This window comes from Pezoporus wallicus, unplaced genomic scaffold, assembly GCF_028554395.1.
Source record: "Pezoporus wallicus isolate ANWC-B61680 ecotype Strahan unplaced genomic scaffold, APGP_CSIRO_Pwel_v1 scaffold_6362, whole genome shotgun sequence".
In the NCBI taxonomy this organism is placed as follows: domain Eukaryota; kingdom Metazoa; phylum Chordata; class Aves; order Psittaciformes; family Psittacidae; genus Pezoporus; species Pezoporus wallicus.
The window spans coordinates 8,149,657-8,177,395 of NW_026637663.1; the positions used below are offsets into that span (position 1 = coordinate 8,149,657).

Here is a 27,739-nt window from a genome sequence, read left to right on the forward strand (position 1 = left end):
AAGCTATTATTCAGTCCAGCTTGTGAAGGAAGGCGGTGTCTACAGAGCAGTGTGATTTCCCCTGTTTAACGGGTAAGGAAGGAACTGTAGTCAGAAGGGAATGTTCCCTCTGTAATTGTGACAATCCACTAATAAGGATGACCATGCAACCTTTTTTTAAGAGTAGTGACTATATAAAAACCCAATCAACCAAACAAAACAAAAAAACACCCCCCCCCAAAAAAAAACAAACCCACACAACCCCCCCGCCAAACCCTAAAACCCAACTAAAAACCCCAAACAACCCAAACAAGATCTTTTTATGTCAGTTAAATCAGCTAAAGGTAATATACTGATTCCTCATTGCTTTCCAAATAGATCTCAGCCAGTGATATTAAGCTGTAATTTTTCTGTATTTTGAGCATGGAGGGAAAGAGAATTTGAAGGAAAGCAAAACAAAAGCACCCCCAAAATACCACAAAAAAAAATCCAGTAAGCCACTGTGGGAAAAGACTTTTAAAATCAGAAGTTCAAGCAGGGGAACCTTACAAGGAAGAGAAAGCCCATGAACATATGCTCAGTTAAATCAGTGACAAAAGCCCTATTGGTCCTGATAAGAGGGGTGAGCCAAATGTGATCAGGGAGATTGATTCAGTGCTTTGAGTAAGCAAAAAAGTAGGGAACCAGTGTGTCCTAATCCTATAGACTGTGAAGATGGCTCTTGTCTGTGACTGCAGGCTTCCCAGAGGAGCAAGCAATAGTTGCATGAAGTGGGGATGATAAAGAAAGATACAGCTGTTGTGTAAATCAGGAGAGAAATGTCATATTTCCCTATATTATTTGTGGAATCTCCTCCTGGGACATAAAGAGCTTTGAAAAGGCAGGTGACCCAAGTGAAGAAAAGTAGGCACTGAAGTGAACAAATGAATGGTTTGACAGCAAGCAGCTGGCATATTTTGCATAATATCTATTTCAAACTTCGATAACTAAACTGGCGTTCAGAAGGGTTTCTTTTCTTTTTCCTCCTTTTTTTTACTAGACTCTCTGTGCTACAGAGCAACTTTGAAGGATTCATAATTAAATATCTGACAAACATTAATGTCCCTCCAGAATTTAGTGAAGACCCAGTGCTTTTGCCCACTGTGGTTTCTCATTTACTTCATGGAATTAAGCAGACTAACACATGACACATGAAGCACCGCCAGGTTTACTGCAGTAGCTGAATTTCCATGAATATTCTGCTGCTTTCAGCATAGATAGTTTTGCCAAATAAAAATCTCAGCAAAGTAGTGCTCACCTACCAGGATTTTTTATTATTTTTATTTTTTTTAGAGCATGAAAAAAATTGTGTTTTCTTTGTCCATTTTTTGAGAAAGCAAACAAAAGAGAAGGCTTGCTGTCAGAGAAGGTGCCTGTTCACATCCAGGATGGTGCCTGTTCACATCCAGGCTGGTGCCTGATCCTCATAGAGTTGTGGTAGCTGGTCAATGCTCAGACTGAAATACAATGGTGTTACTCCAAACAAACTATAACTTGATTGTCTGAGCAGTGACAGAATCAGTATGAAGATTGAAGTGATCCATACAACAGTCTCTGATGACTTAAGAGTAAACCCCAAGCAAAGCCGCTAGGAAGTGTTCCAAGGTCTGAGGGCAGGACTGCTCTGCCATGAAGTCCCAGTGGGCACAACTATGGAACAATGCACTGCAATAAACTGAGATACAACAAGAAATAATGGCTTTAAAACTCATATACTGGATTTAAACCATAGGCTGGTATTGTCAGGAAGAAGACAATGCAATAGCTGGGCTTTGCTGGAACTCTTCACAATGGTGATTCATTCAGTAATCCACCATGTAACAATCATAAGGCGTACATAAGAAAATGCTGCTCCAGCTTGAGTTACCTGCAGCTGGCAACCAGCATTGCTTTAATATCTCTCAGACAACATAATCTCCCTGCAAAAGAGGCTCAAAGTAGGATTCCATGACATAAGAATGTTTTCATATGTTTTCTTAAGATAGCAGGAGCATGCTTTTTAAAGAAAATTATAAGTTTCTCTTAAAATGCAACCAACCCAACACAACAAGGTCACCAAACTGTGAAAAAGCAAGGGAGTTTGTTAGGGCATGCCCAACTGAATGGAAGTAACATTACTTAAATAAGTTATACAAATTATCTAAGCTACACAAAAGCAACAAAAACCAAAGGGAGAACATAAAGCTGACATAAGAGCTGCTTTGTGTTATTTTTTAGTTTTTGTACAATTATTTTCAGCATCACGTACAGGCAACTTCTAAAAACACATTTCCATTAATAGTTTGCTCCATCTTGCATTTCCTCAAAGTCTGAATTTTATCTTGCTGCTCTTTGGAAATGTTCCTCTTTCAAATCCTGACAGCATATTTGGAGAAAAACTGGAGTGCAAATAAACCATTTCTGACAGAGGACCACAAACATCTTTCCAGATGTCTTTTAAATATCCCGTTTCTAACATTACAAGCAATTTAGATACTACAGATTCTGAAATTGGTAGCTTCCAGTGGTGCATCTCAGAATAGAAACTCAGAGTGTGCCGAGCCAGCAGTCACTGATATGCCCTGAAAGGACCACTTGATGGGCTGAATTCTGAGAGCTGGAAAGTGTTTGAATGTTTCATTCACTGCTGCAGATGTTCAGTTACCCTTAAGAGCAAAGCCCACGTATTTTTTTGATGGTTGAACTTTTGACCTTTGCTTGGAAAAAGAAATAATCTCCTATGGGATAGCAGATATCAAGCAGAAGATATTTCTGAGATTAACAATTATTTTTGTTAATGAAAATAATCTCTCTGCCTTTCTTCTTCCCATCCCCTCACACATTTTCAATATTGCTCCCTTTTATAATCAGATTTTGACTCCTGAAAGACTTTCTTTTTGCAGGAACTAATTGAGAACTGGTCTTTCTTGTGTTTGTATTGGTTGAATGGCATGGGTAAAGTACCTGAATTTAATGGTGACTAACAGCCATCTGCCATACTCCATGACTAACATTTCATTTTTTGCGGGAAGATGTGATTCTGTTTTATATCCTTAAGCAATTCAAATCACACTACACAGAAGACATTTTGTCTTTTCAGCATCCATTTTTTTTTTTTTTTTTTTTTCCTCTGGAGAGAAGTTGAATCCCCTAAAGAATGTGATCAAGAGGGTTGCTTTTGGCCAAAACATAATCGAATCTGTTTTGGTGGCTGATGAAATGCAATAACGTTAGTCTCAGCTTACTTTCCTAACCTGTACTGCTTTGCAAAGATTATGCATTTCAACAGGATTATAATTGTCTGAGAAGTTACTAGCATAAAAAACGAGGTAATCTCTTATGAGAAAGTTTAGCATTGATTGCTGATGGATTGCAGTCTACTTAGATAACACTAATCAGTGCATCTTGGCAACTGCCAAGTGGGATACTGTGTGGCTTCAAAGGGATTTTTAGAAAAAAATGCTAAAAAAAAAAAAGAATTCATTTCAGCATAGAAAAGGAAAGTAGTGGTAGACGACAAGGATAAATACCTCAAGGAACTGCTTTGGGGCATTGTAGCTCTTCTACCCACTTATGGGCTATGCTTTCTGTCTCCAAGAAAAGGTATCCATAATGATAGTGTACCTTTGGAGCTGCTCTTCAATAGCATCTTATTTTATGATACTATTATTCTAAAGATTAACGGTTTATTAATAATATTCATAATGTCATTATTAGTTAATAATTAATTACTAAATATTTATTATCAATTATTAATGTTTGTAATACATTATTAAATTATCATGTAGAGCAAACAGGGTTGTAGATGGTAGAAATACAGGTATGTTTGAATGTGTTATTTGCCTAACTCCTTATGGAGTGAACATCATCTCACAGGCCTGTCAGTTGTAGGTCTTGGGGAGCAATGTTCCTATTACTAGCTTTGGGCATCATGCACTGCAAACTTAATGATCCAGTAGTGTGTTTTAATAGAATTAACTAGCTAACCAAAAAGCCACCAGATGACACCACACTCCTAATACCCATGACTTCCTAGGTTCCACTGCCATGTTGATCAAAAGCTGAACATGATTTACACTGTGGGGGACACAGGGCATTGGCTTAATAACTGCAGCCTTTAACAGCGATCCCATGAGCCTCTGCCTTACAGAATCAGGTCTTATCGTGAAGTGTGTGCTTGGGGTCAACCCTTCAAAAAGTGCATTTCAAAACTGCATGGTTTTCAATGGAAAAATAAGTGTAGCATTACAGCACACTGATTTTTAAGAGACAGCACTGCTCTGCGCTTCTGGCCTACTGGCTACAGATTCTGCTCCACTAGAGAGCAAGTCAGGGCTTTTGCAGACTGTTGCAGCATACTTTATGGACCATCCATAAATTATTCATGAAACAGCTAATTTTCCATGCATGCATGAGCAGCACACCTCATCCTTCCTTTAGGAGGTTAGGTGAGATTTGTTCATAATACAGCTTTGGCTAAAAATGTACCATGCATACACAAAACGTGTTTTTCAAAGGCTTTTAAGCCACGCAAATAAAAAGTGTTCACCACAGAAACAATCAAATTTCTCTGCTAAATTTTAAATTTCAGCCCACACCTGTTTCAATGTTAGAAGTGTCAAAAATCATCTCTCCCTTTTATATCACGAGATAAACATATTTGTTTCTTTTCTGTCACTTCAAAACAGCAACTTGATTTTTTCCTTGAACTTTGAGTTAACATCATATTTAGGCAACGTAAAAATATCAATCCAAGAATTAGATGGTTCAAACGCTATGAAGAAGTTGAAAATCACAAACCAAAAGACACAAGAAAAGTGTTGCCAACATCCCATATGCTGTATGGAGCAAGTATATTACACAGGAGAGTACAGCGGCAACTCAAGCCCTACAGAGCTGCTTTTCTCTGTGCCATGCAGCCAGGCACACAACAGAAACCTTTAGTGCAGAGCATATGCTCTCACCTTTAGTGAGAGCTATATAACATGACTGGTTGTGGTTGTATAGATTTCTTCCCTGTGAAGTAAGGACATCACACAGTGATGTGCTGAGAAATACATGGATCTGCAATCTTTCCCAGGAACAGGACAGATGCCCTCTGCCTCTTCTCAGAAACCTGGGAGGAAGCTGTACACTGGCTCCAAGTCATTGCTGTTTTCAGTCTTGATGAAACCTTTTTCTCAGGTTTTCCTCTTCACATGGTGCAATGCAATATTGAAAGAGAACTGGAGCCTGCTGACATCACACTGGGGGAACAAATTGACTCTGACTCTACAAGAGTCCTTTTAGGAGGGCATTGAGATAGAAGACAGTTTGAAATTCAAATTCCGGGCTGCACTCACAGAACAGGGCATTAGAAAAGAATAATTTTGTAACTTGATTAAATATTATTCCATCTTGCTGTATTTGTGCTGTGAAAGGACCAGGCACACACCAAAGCTTAGGTTTACAAACTCTGTGAAATAGGTAAGTGAGGAAGCTTAGACAGGAGACAGAAATGTCAATATTCTGGTGGATCTGGGCCAAGCTTTGACAGTGTAAATACTGCACAAAGATGGCAGAAGACCCTTCCTCAAAGAGCGTGATGTCTAACAATGAAGAGTAAGTTACCGAGAAGTGACATACAGAACTTCTTATCCTACTGCATTTAAAACCTCACCATTCTACATGTAGGCTTAGCAGGCCTGCTCAAACTAGCCTACAATCCTTTTCTTATAGCATGTGTGTCTTCAGCAAGAGATTACCATCTCGTGAAACACGTGGGAGAGCAGTGCAAGAAAAACCCTGATACATTTCTAGCTCTGAACATTAAAGCGAAGTAGTTAGAGAAGGAGAGTTAGAGACTTATGATTTGCCACCTTTTAGTGGTTCAGTTTCACAGCTTTCAGGCAGCCTGCAGTCAATCTATGGGAGCTACAGAAGCACCAAAGCAGGAAAATGCAAAATTGAAGTGGTCTTCCTCAGCAGCATAACTGAGAAATAAGACAAGAACCCAATCCCCTGCCCAACAGAGACCACACTGATCCAGGCAATGGAATTACAATACTTCTGGCTGCAGTGGAAGCAGGGTGTCGTGGTTTAAACCCAGTCAGGTAATTCGTTCGCTCACTTCCCCCCCTTTCTTGCCCTCCCCCTGCTCTCGGAGGGACGGAGAGGAGAATCAAAAGAATGCAACTCCCACGGGTTGAGATAAGAACAGTTTAGTAACTAAGGTATAACACAAATCACTACTGCTACCACCAATGATAATAATGATAAAGGAAATAACAAGGGAACAGAATACAACACCTCACCACCCACTGACCGATAACTCGCCCCCCAAGCCCGACCAAGCTCCGACCGATACCTCCTCCAACCCTGCAGTCTCCCAGCCCTTCCGGCTAACTCCCAGTTACATCCTGGGTATGACGTGCTGTGGTATGGAATAGCTCTTTGGTCAGTTTGGGTCAGGTGTCCTGTCTCTGCTTCCTCCCGGCTTCCCCTCCTCCCTGGCAGAGCATGAGACTCACAAAGTCCTTGGCCAAACCAAAACATCTCTATCAGCTCTGTTCCCGAGCCGAAAGTCAAAACACTGCACTGCACCAGCTACCAAGGAGGAGAAACATGACTGCTACTGCTGAACCCAGGACATTATCCACCCCTTATTCCATACCATTCACGTCATGCTCAGATCCCACATTTTCAATATACCATCACTCTTATCTCGGTGCACTCTTATCTTAGTGCATGGACCAGTCCCTATAAAGCTGCTGCGTCCATCTGGTCCATGTCAGGCTCCATCTCTTGTAACAGTCTTCCAGAGCAGGAGAGACTGTGTGCAGTGTTCACACTCGTGAACAACCTGGGCAATAGTGTCCATTGTTAAGTCCACCCTTCGATCATGAGTCCATCTCTGTGTTGCATCTCTGCTCTGATGGCCTGAAGTGCCATGGGCCCACCAGGCTTAAAATAATTCACTGTCCCCTTAAGCAGTTTCTGCAGCTTGTTGCTGGGGACTCCATACAGCTGCCTTCCATCTCCGACGCTTCCAAAGCACTGGAGGGGCCCAGTGGACTAGATACTTGCCCATACTGTCCCACACACCCTGCCACTCCTGACTGTTCAGCCTTGGGGAAAACCTCTTGGTCCCCCTATATTGTTGTCTAACCCCAGACAAGACCCAAACCTGACTCTGCTTAACTTTTGAGATCAGACAAAATGGTTGTGGGTAGAACACAGCCTGTGTGTGTGCCAACATGCTGATCCCCATCACAATCAGCAGGCAGGTCCCAAGGATACCCAAAGGCCATTCAAAACCTTCAGAACTCTCACACGATGCTGCTGTACTTGTCACTGGGGCTGGTGTAGCTGCTGTGCTTGCCGGCTCTCCCACCGCCAGCTTCTCTTTTCCTGAGTCCAGCTCTTCCTCCTCTGTCGCGGAGCTGGGCTCCTCCGCGGGGCTCGGCTCCTCCGCGGGGCTCGGCTCTTCCGCGGGGCTCGGCTCCTCCGCCGCCTTCTCCCTCTGCTCGGCAGCCGCTTCCTTCTGCTCCTCGACCGCCCGGACCTCCTCCACCCGCAGCCGTCCCCTCGCGGCCTCCGGCCCTGCTCCCGCCGCCGCTTGGTCCCCGGGGCCGCTCTCCCGGGCCGCTTCAGCAGTCGCCGGCTCCCGGGGCCGCTCCCCCTCGGCTCCCCGCAGCCTCACGAAGATGGAGAGTAGGGCGAGGGCCAGGACGGTGAAGAGCAGCCGGACGGCCAGGTACAAGTGCACGGCCACGTCCGTCCCGCCCTGCTGCTGGAGCCCGCCCGTATTACAAGCCATTGCCATAAAGCACAGTGAAACGAGAACCTTAGCCCAGGCCCCACACTTGATAAACACTATCACAGCAAATACCGGCTCTAAGTAAGTTACAACATTCTGAAGCTGTGAGATCAACAAGAACAACTCTGATACCAAATAAATCAGCATTGTGACGAATTACTATTAATCCAGTCAGATCTGTCGTTATCTCAACCCCTCGTGCCTCACGTTGGGCGCCAAAAAGAACTGTCGTGGTTTAAACCCAGTCAGGTAATTCGTTCGCTCACTTCCCCCCCTTTCTTGCCCTCCCCCTGCTCTCGGAGGGACGGAGAGGAGAATCAAAAGAATGCAACTCCCACGGGTTGAGATAAGAACAGTTTAGTAACTAAGGTATAACACAAATCACTACTGCTACCACCAATGATAATAATGATAAAGGAAATAACAAGGGAACAGAATACAACACCTCACCACCCACTGACCGATAACTCGCCCCCCAAGCCCGACCAAGCTCCGACCGATACCTCCTCCAACCCTGCAGTCTCCCAGCCCTTCCGGCTAACTCCCAGTTACATCCTGGGCATGACGTGCTGTGGTATGGAATAGCTCTTTGGTCAGTTTGGGTCAGGTGTCCTGTCTCTGCTTCCTCCTGGCTTCCCCTCCTCCCTGGCAGAGCATGAGGCTCACAAAGTCCTTGGCCAAACCAAAACATCTCTATCAGCTCTGTTCCCGAGCCGAAAGTCAAAACACTGCACTGCACCAGCTACCAAGGAGGAGAAACATGACTGCTACTGCTGAACCCAGGACACAGGGCAAAGTTTGAAACTCTGCAAAGAGAATACAAGGCACCATCTGACTTATCTATGATGTGATCCAACATGCGCCTTCCCCAGAATGCTTTATCAGTTACTTGAAAGATTATTCAAGAAATTGACCAGTGACAGTTGGCCTTTGAGGCTGCAAGGGAAGCACTAAACACTTTAACACCCTCTCGCACAGGATGAGAGGTTCAGGCCTGCCATAGTCTTAACCTTGAAGGTTGGAGAGTCAGAAGGAGAGCACAAAAGGCACCTTTGCTATTGCAATAAACCCAAAAAACTTCAGGGAAACAAAACCCAAACATTTTCTCTGTAGGCAAATTAAAAGTAGATCCACAGGTTGCCATGGATACAGAAGTCCATTTACTTTAGTAGTCCTTTCTAGCAGCTAAACACAAGTATAAGTGATTAAGGAGAAAACACAGCTATGTTTGTAATGTTCCATTAAGTTTATATAATTAGTTATTTCAACTGCAAAACACCCCTGGTGACCTTTTTCTCGACTTTTCAGAAAAACCCAGTGGGCTGATGAGACCATTTTTAGAACCACCTGTCCTTCCTCTGCCTCTCCACAGTCATTTGGGATCAAATGACTACTAGAATGGCAATTTTCACAATTCAGAACCATTCTTTGGAGTTATGGTAATCCAACTGGTGTTTATATGCCTGGTCTGAGAGGAATACATCAACAGCTACATCTTAGATCATAAGGCAAACCAAAACCTTAGGCACACAACTCTAGGAGGAGCCTTTATAGTCCTGTCTCAGAAAACTGAAAGTTCCATCAACTCAAGGTGCACATGCATGTACTCCATCTTTATCATGTTGGGGTGGTAAATGCAACTGTCAGTCCTCCCTGAGCTCTTGTGTCCAGCATTCTCTTTAAAAAGGAAAGCTCAGGTTCTGACGTCTGGCATGCTGCCAGGAGGGAAGGTCCTGGCAGTATTCCTCATTCAGCTGTGATGGGAGCCTGTTTTTGGAGTGAAGCATGGTGTGAGTTGGGAGAAATTGCCTTTGCTGCAACCAGCAGCTAGAGAAGGATGGATGGGTTTCTTCAGCCTCTGGACTGTTTCCACTAATACTTTTACTGGGAGCCCATTCTGATAAACCTCTTACTAACATCCTGGACTTCAGAGCAGTCCTTCCCACTGTCGTGTTTTACTGAAAAACAGCAAACTTCTTAAAGACATTTGAGTGTCCATTTACAATTTCATGGAATCTGGATGAGGTGATTTCTACATCACCTGGATGGGCACTTCCATCCATCCACCAATCTAAAGTTTATTTCAATGTCTCTAGTATAAAGAACCTGTTGACACCTTAAAACTGGATTTTTTTCCATCTTAAAAACCATTGTGTGAAAGGTCATCACAGGGAATCACTATCTTTTGTTTCAGGGGAACTGCATATAAATCAGAGGGCATTTGTGAAGAGTAATCTGGTTTTCTACATGCCAACCCAGCAAACCAGATTATGAGGTTCAAGCTGGCTGCTTATCATTAACAGCAATGAAAATTCTGCAAGAGATATGGTGGCATGGATTAAAAGGATAGCTTTGCCTACAAAGGTATGATTTCTGATGAGCAGTGAGATGAAACAAACCTAATGTGACACCCGAGTTACAGGATAAGTTGGCAGAGCTCACAGTAAAAAGTAATTAAAAAATCCATTTGTATATAAACTTAGTATTTTTTTTAAAATACTCAATAAGACACTTCTGTGTCTACTTTTCAAAGTAGAAGTATAGCTTAAATCTCACCCCTGAAAATATACTAGGCTTTCCTGTTTGCTAAAGGGTGCACAGGAGATGGATTCTTTTCTCTGGATTTGGCCGTGTGCCCTACATAGAACTTGAAAGTTTTAATGAAGTTATTGCAATTTAAAAATATCTGAATAGAACATAAGATTGGTCTTTTAAATACCTACACAGCCCAGCTTTCTTCATATTCCAGGTTGTGCTAGAGTCCTTGAGAATCATCAGAAGGACACAGATCTCGTTGTTTTAAAGACAGAAACATTTGGTATTACAAAATTTGTAAAATCTGTAGCAATAACAGATCTTCAGATCAACCTATACTGAAAGTCTGCATCAAAAAATGTAAGTACTATTCCTCCCCCACTTGCATACAACCAATCCACAGGATCCGATTACTGTTTATTTTGAAAGTGCTGCTGTGAAAGGATAGGCTCAATAGCTGCTGTTGCTGCTGGTGAGAAAGGAAGCAGGGACTGTCTTCTGAATGAGTGTTTGTACAGTAACCAGCACAGTGGGATTCCAATAGTAATAATAATAAACCTTGATCGGAGATTTCAAACATTCCTGTAACATCAGACAGACTGTTCTGACTGCTGCACAACCAGTGGCTCCAGCTGCATGAAATCCTCCCATTACTCTGGGGATTATTCTGAATCATGTTTAACTAACCCAGTAAGGGTATAGGTATTTTCACTTCCCTCCTTTTTCTTGTGCCACCATAGTGCTTTTAAATCAGTGGCTATTTTGGAAGAATGATTACTTCACACTATACTTACCTCAGAAGCCAAACCTCACAATGCAGGGGCTCAGCCCCACAACCTACAGTGTGCTCCAGAGCTGATTCCAGCAGTGGCCAGGAGCACCCATGTCACTCCAGGCCCATGCAAAGCCTGCCTGGAGCGTGAGCCAGGTGGCAGGCCCAGCAGCCAAGGTGCCTCACAGTCTTGTGCTCCAGCACCTTCTCTGCTTTGCTTCAAGGGACTTTCCAGTGCTGGAGCTCTGTGCCCTATTTTGGGGCAGCAACGTCAGGGGCCCGACTGTCACGGGTCAACCTTGCAGGCACTATGAGCTGGTGAGGCTCCAGCCACGCTGTCAAGCCCCCGACCCACCCAGGTCCTACCTCAGCGCCTCTCTCGTCCCTGCGGGAGGCCCCCGCTGGTAGCCCCTTTCCCGCGGGAGTCCTTCACCGCGCACCCCGCACATCGGGCGCTACTCACTGGCCCGCCGGCAGCGAGACTAGCGCTCCTGGCGCTGCCCTGTCCGGCTCCAGCACCACAAGCGAGGGGACAGCTCCGGACGGGGCCGCAGCCGTGGCCGGAGACGGAGCCAAGGCAAGGGGCCGGAGCAAGGGACAAGAACTCTGGTCAAAGGGCCCGGGCAAAGGGCAAGGGCCCGGGCAAGGGGCAAGGAGCCGGGGAAGGGGCAAGGACCCGGGGCCAGTCGCGGCGCAGCGGCTCCCCTTCCGGCGGCATCGCGCAGAGGCGGTCTCGCCACAGCCGGCGCTGTGGTTTTAAATGGGCGGAGCGGCGGCGGGCGGCAGGGCGGGCGGTGGGCGGTCGGCGCTGGCCCGCGGCGCCCATATAACCCCACCTCCCGGGCGCGGACTGCCGCGGTAATTGGCTGGATGTGGTACTTGGAGATGTTGAGCTGGCTCCTTCCCCCCATGTCCCTGCACACACACAGGGGCGGGTGGTGCGGGCGGGAGCGGGAGGCAGGGCTCAGCCCCGACGGTGGTGGGGCGCCCCCCACTCCCTGCCTGCCGACCGCCGTGTCCGAGCCGCTTCTGCTGCTGGGCTGCTGCCTGCGACCGCAGGACCCCGCCGAGCCGGGCCAAGGGGAGCGCGGGCGGCTGCTGGCGGCGGCCGAGATGATGGCGGAGGGCGGCGGCGGGCCGGCGCGGAGGAAGGCGCTGTCGCTGTTGGAGGCGGCCCGTTCCCGCTATGAGAGCCTGCAGATCTCCGACGACGTCTTCGGGGAGTCAGGCCAGGACAGCAGCGGGAACCCCTTCTACAGTACCTCGGCCGACTCCCGCTCCGCCGCCTCCTCCCAGGATGAGGACGACGACGAGGAGGACGAGGGGCGCCCGGAGGGGCTGAGCCCGCGGGGCAGGGCGGCCCGGCGCCGAGCGCCCCGGGCCGTGGCCACCCCGGCGGAGCGGCGGCGGCAGCGGCAGGGCGGCGGCTGTAGCAGCGCTGTCCCGGGCGGCCCCGGCCCGATGGAGGAGGAGGAGGAGGAAGCGGAGAAGGGGGGCTGGACCCGGTCGCTGCGAGACGTCCCACCCCCTCACTTCAAGGATGGCAGCGGTACGCGGGGGGCGGGCTGCCGGGGAAGGGGCGTCGGGCCCGGGCGGCTCTAGGGAGCGGGGATGCCTGCGGGGGGGGCTCGGAGCGCGGCGCCAGGCAGGGAAGCCCCTGCGGGCCCGGCTGTCGGCCTAGGCTGGTGCTCGGCCTTGGGGCGGGGGGGCAGGCAGGTGCCTCCCGCCCGGTGCTTCCCGGGAGCGGCCTTACTGTCAGACCGCTGGTGCGCGGAGAGCCTTGCCGAGGCAGTGCGCGGGAGGGCAAGGGGAGGCCGCGTGTGCTTAGTCACAGGCACCCCGGCGCCGTAGAGATGCCCCGAGCGCCAGCAGCGATCGGATCCCCGCGGGATTCGGGCAGGCTCACCCCCGGAGCGCAGGTCCCCAGCTCGGCCGTGGTCTGGGGTAGCCGGTGGCTCCTCTTACCCCCCTTACAGGTGGGGAAAGCCGCTGGTGTGTTGTGTGGGTGACCTGAGCTGCCCTGCGGTGTGCAGAAGGGCTCTGGGAATGGAGCTGGGGTTCCCTCTGGCTGCAAGGCTTTCTGTGCAGCCGTCCTTAACCTTAACCCTTCTTGTGTGTGTTTTGTCCGGAGTGAATACCAGGATAGTGGTGAAATGACATGACGTGACCTACAGCAGCAGTGCACAGCGCCGAGATCTCCTTGGACTGCCTTGTGTGCCAAGTTGCACCACTGGCTTGCCTAGAGATCCTTTATAACCTATCTGTCTGCAGGCCTCAGTATCCAAGCCAACTGTGTAGCAGCAAGGCTTGGCAAAAAGCGATTAATAGTTATGAAGAGCTGGGATGTGAAATAAAACATTTGGACCACAGAACAGGATGTGATGATTGCTGTCATCATCAACTGAGCTGATAGTTTGCCTGTCCTAAGGTCACCTGTCATCATTGTTTTTTTCCATAGTGTTTAATTCCCTCACTTTGCTGCTAAAAGGTAAATGCAGAACAGTGCTGCTACACTTGGAGTGGTGTGCTAAAATTTGTGCAATAGGACAAACCTATCTGAGGAAGCAGCTTGGGATGAGGGAGTAAGGTGGAGCTAGCACTGGAGGCCAGAGAAAGTTCTGTCATGCTTCTGACAAATAGAAGTTACATCTACCTGTAGAAATAGCTAGAGCCTGTAAAATGTTTAAATATAAAGCTGATGTGCTTTCTTAAAGAACTCCCAAGTTTTTTTGATGATAGTTATTCATAAGCATATCTGAGATCATGAGCCGTAGGCTTAATGGTGTGATACTGTTTCAGCATCAATTATCACTTAATTTCTCTGCCTTTGCTGGCTTATTATTTCATGCAGTTACTTTATAGTAATATCCATTTTAACATAGGCAGACCTGGGACTAGGATCTGGTTTGGAAAAAAAATTAAGTTGATGACCTATTAATTCAAGAATTCATATTTCCTTTGAAATAAAGAAGTCTGATTTATGGTTGTCAGAAATAGATGCAGACGTCTCTTGAGGAACGTATATGGATATTGCTGTGAATGTTTCTTCCTAGTAATAGAGAAGAGGTTGCTGCTGCCCTTTCATTCTGTCAATGATGATAGATGCTGCATGCTGTGATTTGATTTGATGGAAGTTTGGTTAGTGTCATTATTTGATACGTGTGAAATGTGTACCTGCTGTATATTTTGACTACTGAAATTCCAAGCAATGGAAACTACTGCATTGTATATAACTAAGCTGTTATAATACTGGTTTTGATTGACCAGTTTTAGACCATACATATGTCGTAATTGGAGTCATGCTAGGCATACTTGTGCTGGCACCATTGTTGCTTCACTGGACGCTGCTCTGACCCAGGAGTTTGGATCCATACCTGCTGAGGAAAAGGTGTCTGCTGAGGTGAAGACAGCTGTCCCTTGCAGTGACAGCACATCTTTTAGTCACTGATGGAGTACAAAGAAGAAATGCAGGATCAGACACAGGGCACTACAAAACTGTGTTCTTGGTTCAAATGTGTTAGATATAAGAATCCTTTATTTCTAGGCTCTGAGCTTAAAGGAAGAGGTTTTCATGAAACTGGGATAAAGCTTATCTTTGGTTAGCACCAAAACTTCAGAGAGAGAAGAATTATAGTGGCAAGTACTTGACATCATCTGATACCAGAAGACAAATGTCCTTGTGAACTGAAGTTCCATGGGACTTCAGCTATGTCAGTGCTGGAAATAAATCCTTGAATTAAACTAGGATCAAGCTTGGTGTCAAGCTTTTGGGTTTGGGAGACTGTCCCTTCATGAAAGGGAAGGCGCGTAGAACGAAGAGGTGCAGGTTAGTTAATGAGAATGAGCTAAAACTCCTAAGGGAAAGAAAAAAAATTGAAGAGCCACTTATGAAACTCTTGTGGCCTTTTAAACTACAAGTAGAAAGTTCTATTCCTTCTTTTTTTTTCCTTGTAAGTTACTTAATACTGTCATTCCCTCCCATGATATTAAATTGATGTCTTGAAAAGTATTGTAGCCATTCCTAGAATTAGTCTTGAGCACAGGCAGGCTAACTGGTACTTCATTTCAAAAAGTATAGTAGAATCCCAGGAGTGCTGGGTATTGCTGGCAGCATTAGATGGTTCAGTATGTCCTCAATCTGAAGTTAGTCACTGCATGTGTTCCTGGTGACACCTGCCTTGGCTGTGTAGCAGGTTCTGATAAACTGGGAAAGGCCCGGAGTAACTTCTGTTTCAGGAGAGGAGCGACTGGATGGTATTGCTACGCAACGCTACTGTGTGTCTTTAATTTTTGTTTTCTGCCTCTTCCTTAGGATTTCCAATACTGTCATTCCTGTTCCATTTAATGAAAATAGTGGGTGCTTAAACTCCCTGGGGAATGGGGACAATGGGATGAGACACAACATGAATAGGTTTAGCTGACTTCCTTTGTGGAAATCCAAAATAGCTGTTAACTTTAACACAGAGGTTGGAACAGATGGCTTGCTGGCACTGTGTGTTACTTCCAGTTGAGCTACTCTGTGAAATTATTCTTTTTAGTTGCTGAGAAAAATCCAAACCATATTGTGATGCCCTGATTTTTAAGCTATAACTAGTGGCACTGTGTAGTTCTGGTTAAAAAAGTTTGAAGAAACAAGTACCTGTTACAAATATGAAAGCAGCAATGCACATTTTGAGGTACTGGGGTATGAATAGTGGATAGGAAGTCTTGGAGACAGTTACTGAAATGCCTTCCCTTCACAAAGAGTGCCTGGCTAAAGCAGGTCTGTGGGTAGGTCAGCATGTATTGAAAAAGATTATAGCGTTAATGATCAAATGTTAGATCCAGGCATGTTTTGGCATCTACCTTCTCATTCTCTCCCACTCTCCCTGTGAAGGGGAAGCGGAATTGATTTGATGGGAAGTGAATCTACATATAGGTAGGCTTCTAGGAAAGGTCTGACCTCTGTCCAAACAGTACTTTAATTGTAAAAGGAGGGATAGCTGGGACTCCTCTGGCTTCCCTTCATCTGAGGGCAGGACAGAGGTAGTTGTGGAAGTGCAGAAAGAATAGGAGAACAAACTGCTGCTAGGAGAAGGAAAGCATAATTGAAATAGAGCAACTATTACCACTTTTAGTGGCAAGCTAGTAAGTGCCAGTGACGTGCTCTTCCTTCCTTCATGAGTGGGGTGGATCTGAGTGATACGTTCCCTTGTTAGCTCAGTAATCTGGCCAGGAAATGTTCTGTAATAGATGAAGGTGCCTTCAGTTGCGGTTGTTCCTTATGCAGGGTCTTAGAAGGTACAAATATCCTGGTATTGCTGTAGTTTCATGTTCCTGAATTGGGGTAGCTGGTGTTCCCTTCCTGGGTCCAATACTTCCTATATCACTATAGTTCAGTGACCAGAAAGTTGGACCTCAAGTGTAAGAGCACTTCTTATTAAGGATAATATTTTAGGGTGGCAGCAATAATGGTGCTCTGAGCAAAAGTTAGTGCTGAAGTCCTCAAAGTTACAGCCAATCAGTGCTATTGTTTTCTTCATTTTCTATGCCATCTGAATCCTGTTCTTGAGTCTCGACCTGAAGACAAAATGGTAAGAATGTTCCGTGCTGAAAGAGTGTAGCAACTGATCTTCAACTTGCATTTGGAGAGTGTAGCTAGCTTTTTATGGATTTCCAGAGTACTTCTCTAAAACACTGTTTGTCCTAAGTTACCATCTTTGAAGAAGATGCTCTCAAGGAGAAGTTGCATAGGCCATGTCTAGCAACCAGGCTCTCCTTGTCACCTTGAAGAGGCTTAAATGAATATATAAAGTAGTTTTTAGTTTTTTAATTTATTTTGGGTTTTTTTTTAGAGGGAATGTTAATTTCCAGAAAGAATAAATGGCTGTTTCCCATATCCTGCTCTATCACTGCTGCCACAGGAGAGATGGTCTTCTGCACAAGTGAGGGTATGCAGTCTGACAGTTGAAATCAACCTGCATGTTCCAGCTAAAGTCAGGGAAGCAAGGCACATTAAATGCTAGGTTGTGACTACCATCACAGTAGAAAGGGTTTTTTTTGTGTTTAATCACAAATGTCTGTTTGCATGTCAGCTGATAAGACATCACTCTTGATTGTATTTTTCAGTTGTGTTGTTATTTTATGAATGCTAAATAAGCAAAATGAGTTTAGTTCCTTCAAGTTAGTCACCAGTGAATCATAGCATGGAGTTGTTAATTTGACCTGTGTTTCAGTACTTTTACTAGAGGTAAACAATTCAGTTAAAGTTAAAGAATCAAAGGAGAAGAAAGTGGTACAGGTAAGGGGAGAAAAACTTTTAGCTGTTACCTGCATGGCTATAATTGTAACTGATCAGAGAGTTGTGGCAAGTTTTAGCAGGATGCAGTGGGAGATCCAGTGTGTGTGTTCTCCCCAGGAGTATGGACAGGTGGATGGGAAGGTGGCATTCCAGCAGCAAGGAGCCTGGAGGCAAAGCTCTTGGATCAGGCTGGGCCATAAAAGAGGGCATATACATATCACCATCTGACAGTACTGATGATCTCAGCTCAATGGAATCTGCAGGCTTTAGTCCTATTAGATTGAGGTCAATATTTAAATATTCTGGAGGTGGAGGAAAAGCTATAAAAACTACTTAGTTGCTTATGGCAGATCCTGCTTCAGAAATATCTGGGCCACATTCTCTGACTGTGATCAGTGGATGAAGTGCCACTGACGTGACTTGCTTTTGCTTATTTATGTAATCAGAGACTTTAGCTGCTTGTTACTTGCATAACCACAGAAAATACTGGGAAAAAAAAGTGTATCTACATAATCTATTCTTGCATTCTGAGTAGAAATTACTTACAATGACAGCATCACAGCACTTCCAGGAAGATACTATAAATACCTGTCACAAAGGTGTGCATTACTACTTTGCAGAGTCTTTATAGGATTTTAAGGCTTGAAGTTTTGCTAAATAAATGAATTATGAAAAGGCTTAATATTTTATTCGCCTTACGAAAGCTAAATGTGCTTTTCAGGTGGTTTCACTGGGTTTAGAGCACATTTTCCTGCTTCCGTCATCACTGAAGTGAATCAAGTGTGTGACATGACAGCCTTACTGATTCTAAAATTTAGTGCAACTTGGCTATCTGTGTTCCCTTCCTTCTTTTGCCCATATCTCTGCTATTAAATATGCATTTGGGGAATAACCTAGTGTTGACAACTTCGCTACATGGGGGAAGGTTGTTCTCTGCTTTTATACAGAAAACCAGTTTTGGTCGATACTTGAGACATGAAAGTCTATAAGCACTGCAGATCAAGGTCTTCTCCGAAGACACTGTCTAGTCTTTTACAGGGAAAAAAGCATATTTACTCCTATATCTGTTGCTGCATAAAATGAGTCTTTTCCCCTTACATCTATTGATAAGGTCATTTAAAGTAAGTAAAGTAGCTCCTACAGCTACTCATGTCCTTTTGTGAACATCACAGAAACAGCATAGCAAACAATTTCCTTGTCTGCGTACTTTAAAGTCAACCTGGAAAGGAAATAAGCCTCTCTACTGGGTTTAATGAGAATGCTAATAGTGGAGTTGACTTGTTAATTCTGTATAGACTGCTAGGTCCCAGGAAGCTGTCCTAGATGCCATAGACTTAAAAAGAAGTTGGAAATTTCTCTTAGGTGTGCTTGTTCGTGTAGGTGTTTTGTTTCCCTCCTATGCTCAAGCTTCCAAAATTTTGGAGTAGATGGATTTAGCAGCTTGGAAATACAAGGCGTGTCTCAAATGGAAGTACTAATGGATACAGCTACACATTTTACCTAAAGGTTAGTGGGATATAATCCCAAAAGTACCTCATCCTTCCAAATACTGCCAAAAATTGGACATGTTATTAGAAAACAGAACAGATGGATTTAAGAATGCGTGGCTGAGACAAATGCATGAGGTTGCTATCATCTGACATCTTGCTTCCTTGTGGCAAAGCGTCCTTTCTAGGAGCTTATTGAAGCTCCCACTTCATATTCCTTAAAGAACAGGATGTTAATCAGTCACTAGTGCTATTTGAAAAGGAACAGACATAACTGAGTGGGTCTTGTAAAAATGAAGCAAGAGCTCCTTGACTGTGGGACTGCAGGGAGATAGGCTTGGGAGGCTCCTTAGCTTATTCTGTATCTATAAATTACTCCTGGATTATCTCCTGGTTTTCTGTGAAGACAACTGGTATTAAGGGTACATGATAGAAAACATGCTTTTGATCCTGCTTGCTCGGACAGCATGAGGGGTTCTCGTGACCTGTACTGACAAGGTGTATTTGCCATTAAGGACAAAGAACAAACCCAAGCAACTTCTATTCAGCAAGCAATACAAAGCTGTAACTGCAGTTGAAAACTGGGCAAACTTTGAAGTGTGGTCCATCAGGCACACTGTAAGGATGCAAAAATCATGCCAGAGAAGGATATGCAGAAGACACGGAAGCGAAGAATATTGTGTGTGTCTGGATGGATGGGTGGAATTAGCTGTGTTTTGGACAGGAAGATTACTGGGCTGAGATAAAAGAGACAGCAAGCCCGTCAGTGGGCACAAATGGAAATGTTATTTCTAGTGAAGAAAAAAAAGCAGAAAAAAGACTTAAAGCAGCTGCTGTTATAACTGTGATTCATTTCTGATTGCATATGGCAGAGAGGTGGGTGTGTATGAATGATTAAATTGAAGCAAAAAAATGAGAATATCTTTTTTAAAAAAAGTTGCTTACAAAATTCACAGTTGTGGAAAGTCTGACTCCAGTGCATACAGTCATTTGTGCTTTTTTTGAAAGGTAGATGCTGGCTAACTTCCCGGTGGGGTAGCACTTGTAGGTATGCAGACTGGGGTCGGCGTGTAGCTGTGGGCGTGCGGCTATTCCCATTGATGTCACAGTGCTGTCTGCTGATGGATGCACCCTGCTGATACAGAGCTTGGGCAATGGTAATCTTGTCAATTCAAGCACAGAAAAATTACTTTGAAGAGGTTATATGCATTGAAACTCATACATGTATGCACTTATGCGTGCAGGTTATGGCATTTAGGGTGGGAATGTAGTCTTACTTATTCTGCCCCAGTGCAGGGATAACAGTGGAACCTGGAACTGGACTGCAAGGCAAGAGGTGGCAGGGTGGTGGTTTGTAGACCTTCTCTTGCTGCACTGGTATAGAGAAAATGAGCCACCTTTGGTTTGGGGTAATGGATTCCCAAGATCTTCAAAAATATAAGATACTCTTATATCTGTCATGCTGGATCTATTGTATTATGGATACAAATACATACGTGGATATAAATTTATGTAGCCTTTCAAAGGGCTTCCAGCTCGCTGGACTGTATTCCTGAATGGCATCACTAAACAAGACCTCTGTAAATTGAAGATTTTTCCTCATTTGTCATCATAGTTATTCCTTACTTACAGACTTGTACTGTTATGTAGTTGGTTGGTTTGAGATGAAGTAAAATACAGGTTCTGAATACTTACAGTTGATCTGCACTAACTCCCCTTTGTCACTGGCTTTGAGATTAAAAGAAATTAAGCACTAAGACATTAACTGCATTTGAGTGATCTGTAGCTATTTTCATGGTGCTAACATTGCTGCAAATATGTCTCAATCCTTTAATGGTAAAGAAAGGAGGCACCTTTAAGCGTATCACGAATCTCTCTCACTGAGGAAAATGTGATGGGTTTTGGAGTAAATGACATCCTGTTCTTTCCACTTGACAGGGTTACACTTGATAAATAAGGAATGACCCCCTCCTGAAAGGCCTTTCTTCATTTGCTTCCGTACTACTGGGTAATGACTCACACTTAAACTGACATCAGAGATGGTATAAACCAGCTTGTCAAACCTCTATAGCCATCCCCTGTCTGTGCCCCATGGGGGCCTCCCATGGGGTCCATCAAAGCAGGGCTTGTCCTACTACCACAGCCAGTACAGTTGCAGCCAAGGGTGATGAGGCAGCCCCTGGTATAGCCCACCTCCCTGGAGACGGGCTGAGGTCATGTCAGGATGTGTGCCTGTGGCTGGGCTGAGCAGGACAAGCTGCAGCCTGGCCCAGCACAGTCACAGTGTTCCCCATCAGACTTGCATCTGTGTTTTCTATGCTTTCCTTGTTTTTGGAGGCAAATTTGTGAGGCAGGCAACCATCTCTGCATTACTAGCTCTGAGTTTCATGTTGTTCCTTGCATTATGCTACATCTGTTGCAACAAAGTTTGTGGATATTAAAATACATAGGTGGGAGAAGCAGGTAGATGTAGAAATATCTGACAATAAATACCATCTAGTCCCTGTCAGGTGTTCTCAGTAAAATTGTCATTACTACAAATGTCTGTCTGTCTCCGCTGGATTTTGATAAGGTCTGGCTCAGGATCTCCTAAAATGCGGTGCATGACAATCTAGCACGAGATAAATGTTCTGATGGAAGAATTTTACATTTTTATATATATATAAAATTTAATGCAAATTTGAAACCACCTTCCTGAGTGGAGGTGCATTTACTGAATTTGTTTATAAACTTTTAGATAACATGAAGTCGGGAGCCACTCTATGTACACTGGAGGACAGGCTGAGAATTTGCAAGGTTACTGACAGCCTGAAATAGCCAGGGGGGAGGGTGGACAGCATAGTGCGAGAGAGAAATGCCTAGTGTGAAGACAACAGTGAATAACAGAAGAAGTGCAAAATAGAGGGGAAGTGGAAGAACTGTTTAGGTGGAAAAGGAACTGGAGATTGAAGCTGAACAGCAGACAATTGTGACTCAGTGTCATGTTGTTGTGAAAAGGAAAACATCCTCCCCAGATATTTAAACAGAGTGTACAAGACTTGGCAATGAGACTGGCTTGCCATTTAGGAGAGAGAGTCTGGGTCACCAATCCACGTGAGAAGCAAATAAATCAAATGTGAAAAGGCTGATAAGCAGAAAATCTACTAACCAGACATCTTTCAGTATTCTGTTTTTAAGCCATGCAGATAAGTAAGGCATACTATAGGAAAGGGAATTATCTGCCTTGTATGCTCTGAAAACTGAATATAAGGAATAACAGATATAAATTGACTTGATGGATAATTAAATCAGACATGATAGAAACCCTCAGGCAGACAGTGCAGTACTGTGGAAGACATGAGGTGTGTCACTGGAAACCTAAAAATAAGTGGTGCTAACCTGTTGTAGCAGACCGATGCTCAGTATGTGTGCTAAATGAGGGTAGTGGCCCATTGCTACATTTTGAAGGCACCCAGCAGTGCCTAGGTTTGTACTTGCATTTGCCCATGTCTCTCTTTGAGGTAGGAGGAGCCCCCTTGCAGCTGAATCCAATCACAAAACAAATCTCTGTAGATCATGAGGGTGGATATACGAAGGAAGACAAGCACAGGTCTGGAACAGGCCAGATGCCTGCAATAACTGATGGCCATACACCAAGGTACAAGAAAGGACAGCAGAATGTCTACTCCATGTTTCTCCAATTTATGGACTGGGTGTCAGAAGGCTGTTTCTTCACTTCCTTGTGAGCATTGCAAAATTGGCACTTGGGTCATTTTCTGATAATGAAGTATTTGAGATTCTTCTTCCTAGGCTAAATATTAGAAAGTAGCAGGTTTCTTCACAATCTTCCCTTGAAAGAATACACCCCTGCTTCTTCTAGTAGTAGTTCTCTGTCTTTCCCAGCTTTGGATCAACTCTTTGTTGGCAAACTGCACCAGGTTCCAAATGAGGTCTTACAGTTCCTTGATCAAAGGTACTAATATGTCACTATCTCCATGGAAGATTACTAAAAACCTACCTAATGCTGCCTAGAAAATCACTGGTCAGGAGTCAGCAGCGCATCACATCACTTCTCTGCAGAATAAGAGACTCTTTCTGACTTGAGCAGATAATTAGAGAAAAAACTTTCATTATTGGTCTGTAATGTTTATTTTGGCCAACAAATCTAGCTACTATCTATCAGGATGGTTAGTTCAGCATTGCCTGTTAGTGTCTTAATCATATAATCAGTTGCAGTTGCATGTTCTAGTAAAAAAATGAAACTATCTCTTTCCCATAGTCACCTGCCTTCATCCAGCCAACTCCTCTCTCAGTCAAAGATGTGGGTAAAGAGAAGACAGTAATACTCTTACTCATCCCTGTTGATGCCAATTAACCAATTAATTGGCTAGAAACAGAACAGATAAATTCAACTATCCTGTAATATCTTAGAAGCTTACTTACTAAAAATGATTCTAAGGTGACCTATGATACAAATGCATATGTCTTGATGTCCTTGGTTAGTCTTTCCTCCAAAATCTGTTCAGTCTTTGAGGAGTATTGAGACCACAGTAACGAGTTTAAAGTCACCAGGTCTCATTTCTCTTTGAAAGTCTTTATTTTCTCAGCTTGATGTATTACCTTGAACTTGGATTCACTTAGGTTCTTGTTATGGGGCTCCTAGTATTTGAGGATTAGGAACAAAAATATATACTAAACTGCAAGAATTGATCTTTATTTTTTTTTCTTAATGTCTTTGTCTCTGCCACAGGTATTGCAGCCTTTGGTGTCCTGACCTCGGACTCATGAAATGCATTCTCTTATGAACCTCATTTGTGGCCTTGAAAATGAAAACAAAATCCTTGCCCCGACAGCTGAAGCGCACCTAGGTTGTCATGAAGCTCTTTCCCCTGAAAACTGCACTGGCTTCACTTTTTCCTTCTTTCCCTTCATCCCCATTTTATGTTATAGAGCATTTTGGATTTTTCTGTATGAGGCACAGTTTTGTGTTAAGAGGTTAACACAAAGCTAAAGGATGAGGGTATAGCCAGAAGTACCTAATCCTACAATCCCACTAAATTGAGATAGATACACTTGAGTTCTGTTAAGTGCAAATTATAGTGCAAGCACCTACTTGCTTTCTGGGACAGATGGTGGGTGTAAAATAGTCAGCGATGGATATTTTTGAATTGGTACTGTCAGATTGGGTACCGAATATGAAATTGTTGTAGGAATGTGAAATGGGCTTGACACTGTTAATGTTGTTGATATCGTACCAGGTTTTAACTCTTTTTCTTCCTGGCTGTTGGCTATCACTCCCTGAACCAATGGAAAGAAACTAAGTGAGCATTAGTTTCTTTCTAAAAGCAGCTATTTGTTGGCATTTTATGGGCAGATACAGCAGTTGGGTGAGTGAAGTGTTAAAATACAAACTGTGCCTTTTCTTCAGGTCTTTTGCTGAAAGGTTGACTCGAAAGGGGTCTGACATTGAGCAGTGCACTACCAATTGTTCTAACATCCGCTTTCTTCCTAAGATAAAAGGGAGATGGGATTCTTTCTTTTTTAAGCTGAAATGGGCAGCTAAAGGGAAAATGCTTCAGCACAATATTTTAATCAGAAAAGAAGTGAGAAACAAGTATAACAAAAGCTGTTCAAAACTTTACTGTCAAGCTTTTAGTTTCTGTTGAATCCTTTTAATCTACCCTGTAACCTTTTCCTAACCTCCTCTTCTCTGCTACAGCATTTAGTTTCTCTAATTGTATTCTGCCTCCTAGAATCCTTTGCTGTCACAGAAATGAACATTTCTCTTACATCTTAATATAGATCCTACTGATACCTCACATTTTAACATCATGTCCTTAGTCATCATTATGAAGCTTCCTCTTTTTTTATTCTTTTGGGCTCTGCTGGGCAGCATGTCTTCATTTTCCTGTTAAATGTGCAGGTAGGCTGGGGCAGGGGTTCATTGTTCAAATTTTGCTGCTTAGTAAGCCATGCTTTTTGCAATTTTGCTCTGCCCTTTGTGCACAGATCCATTCCTGTGGGAGGAGAAGGTAAAGGTCTTCAGGTACCGAGTTCTCACCTATCTTATGGAAAAATAGCTGATGGGGGTGACAGCCTTTTGAATTGCCCTTGCTGAAAGACTGCTTGTTTGAGTTCAGTCCTTACTAGACTGCACGTTTGTAGTGAGAAGAGCCTGTAGGCTTTAGCAGCATCTCCTGCCACCAAAGCTAGTTGATGTTGAGAGGCAAGGCCATGTGAAACCAGACTCTTGCCTGTTTTTGCATTCATAGTGTCACATAAAGATGACAGCTGGTACTTCTAACATACCAGAGTGATGGCCAGATGCCCCTGACTGTGCTGCTCACCCACACCCGCTGCAGCTGATGTTCCAGATCTGCTTGTGTGGGAGATGCAATATGCGAACAACTGTCACACCCACCACAACATCAAACTTAGCTTGAAAAAGCTGGAAGGAATGCAGCTCAACAAAATCTGAGGTTTGGATCTAATAGGAATAGTGCTTATTTATGCATTTATTTGTCCCCTGATTAATCAACCACCTTCTTCATTGTGTTTAGATGAAGGTTGCACTTTCAGGCTGTCAGTGCTGCCCCGGCATGGAGTTTTGAGTAATCATTTTCTTGGGACTGAGGTGTGAATGCATCTGTGCTCCTGCTGCCTAGCAGAAGAGACCAGTGGAAGTTTAGAGGCTAATGCACAATTCTTTTGGCTAATGGGCCCCATTCGTTGTGGCAAGCATTAAAGGATTATCCCTTATACTCCCTTATCAATATTGCCAGGGGAAGGTGGGTCATATGTGTCTGGCTCTTCCCTCACTCCAGGGAGGCTCCCTCCCTGGAACCCCTTACTACCCAGACACTGGTTCTAGAGGCAGGGGAATGTGGCCAAACCCAAGTGATAATATCTATAAAGAAAACAAAACGTAATGTTTAAGCAGTTTTGGTGTGTCTGTTGCTTTTCTTTTCTTCTTTGAGACTTGCTGAACTTGCTGTTCTGCATACAAGTGGAGCTTGAATGCTTCTAAAGAAAGGAGACACACAGATATATTTTAAGTTTTGCTTTCTGTGACCACTGCTTCAGACAGCTGATGTAAGTTGCTTTGTCTTGCTTGTAAGCAAGCCTGTAAACTCAAGTTAAGAAACTTAGGGTGATTTTTTTCCTAAGGAGAGTCTTTAAGCACCTCTTCTGTTGTGTCTTCAAGGACTCTGTATTGTATTTCTCATTACTCATTCATTTGTAGTTATTCCTGGATTTTGTTTTCAGAGTGCATCACTTGATATTCTAATACATCTCCATGTCATTTGCTTGGAGCAATCCTTATGCACGTTTCTTATGCATGATAAGAAACATGCATAATCTCACTTTCAGAAACATAGGCTATGGCGTAGCTCTGCACTGGTGCATAAGAATAATTTGATAACTTATCTCAAGGCTAAGTATCTGCCTCAAAAGCATTCTGCTGGACTGGAGCCTAAGAGACCTGAGGCTAAATTATTGTGTCAGTTACCTCCCAAACTGTAGCTTTGAAAACTTCTAAAGAGATCCCTGTTGATGTTGATCCCTTATTGATAGCACAACCTGTTTGCTTTGACTGTAAGACATTGTTACATGGTGACTTTGTGTGACTGGATTTCTCCCTAAACGTAGCATTTAATTGTGTTTTAATGAACATTTTTATATACTCGGATCTGATACCAAAGTTACTACTGTTGTAAGTGGTAGAAACTAGCATGAAGACCCATGATCAAAAGGAACAACCCATGTTCATCACTTTCAATTTGCTTGCCAGTGTTTGAGAAGAGCAACCAGAATCTACTGAGCGGTAGTTGCCAGGCCCTGAAGGGCAGACAGCAGGGCTGCAGGACAGACTACAGAGCATTTTTATAATGAAAAGATACTTCCCTCCCTTCCTACCAGTACGCATATTGCAGCCTCAGTCTTGCTTACAGGATTAATAATTTGCATGGCTGACTGCACCATGAGTGTGCTCAGGGAAACTTCCTTCCACTAGAGAAAAACACAATGCAATTAAACATCCTTTTGATTTGAGAGTTATGCAAATTTAAACTCCAAAGTGAGTGTTAAAGGATGCTAATATAGTACATTATCCTTTGAATCCAGAGAAGTGTATAAGCACATGGTGCTACTTTAATGATATAAGCACACAGTAGAGCAAGATAAAAACTATTATACCGATCCAAAAGTACCACTGATACCACCACTCCCTTGTTCTTACAAGAGCTTTTTTTCTGGGGGGACAAAGGGACCAATACCAGTATAGGTGTATATACCAGTATAGGTGTATATACCAGTACAGGTAGATCAGCTGAAGCTGAAAGGATTTGAATGGAAACTCGGTGCTCTGCCAAAGTGAGGGTGAACTGTGTCTGCTCAGCTGTTTTAGTCCTCAACACTCAAGGGCGGTGTTCTCCTAACATGCTTGATCATGCACCCCTGTCAAGTAGAATTTTTTTGAGCAGGTGCCCCCAATCTGTGTATTTGTAAGTTATGTACATGCAGCACTGTAGTAGTATATTATGTAAGTTATAAAACATACATGAAAAAATAGAGGATGAGAAAAATGAAATAAATTCTATTTATTAGTTTAATATTTGTTAACAGTATGAGAAAAAAATTTCCTCCAGCATATTTTCTTGTGCAGTCCCTGGCACCCCACCTGGAAACCATTGTGCTAGGGCCTATGAAAGGATCTTTATATTAAATTTGCATATGGGCAAGCAGGACTGTGGCCATTTGTGTCCAGATTTGCCAGATTTCAGTCCAGAGCCAAAAAGGGAATTTCTGTAAAGTGGCTGGGTGCTCCCTGACAAGAGTACTGCCAGACCCAGATTTAGCTGTGATGAAAAGCAGTATGTTCACCTGCTTTC

At 43.8% G+C, this 27,739-nt stretch overlaps 1 protein-coding gene across 2 annotated transcripts in view; it reads left to right on the forward strand.

The window, feature by feature from the left end:
• Positions 1–11,914: 11,914 nt before the first annotated feature.
• The window catches only part of PGBD5 (piggyBac transposable element derived 5), a 65,933-nt gene continuing 50,108 nt past the window's right edge, over positions 11,915–27,739 (forward strand). The window contains exon 1 of one of the 2 annotated variants that reach the window (XM_057407017.1): positions 11,915–12,651. In XM_057407017.1, the coding sequence (XP_057263000.1) occupies positions 11,973–12,651 (679 nt within the window). In that variant the 5' untranslated portion in view covers positions 11,915–11,972. The remainder of the gene's footprint in view (positions 12,652–27,739) is intronic. The other variant, XM_057407018.1, reaches the window with a different exon arrangement.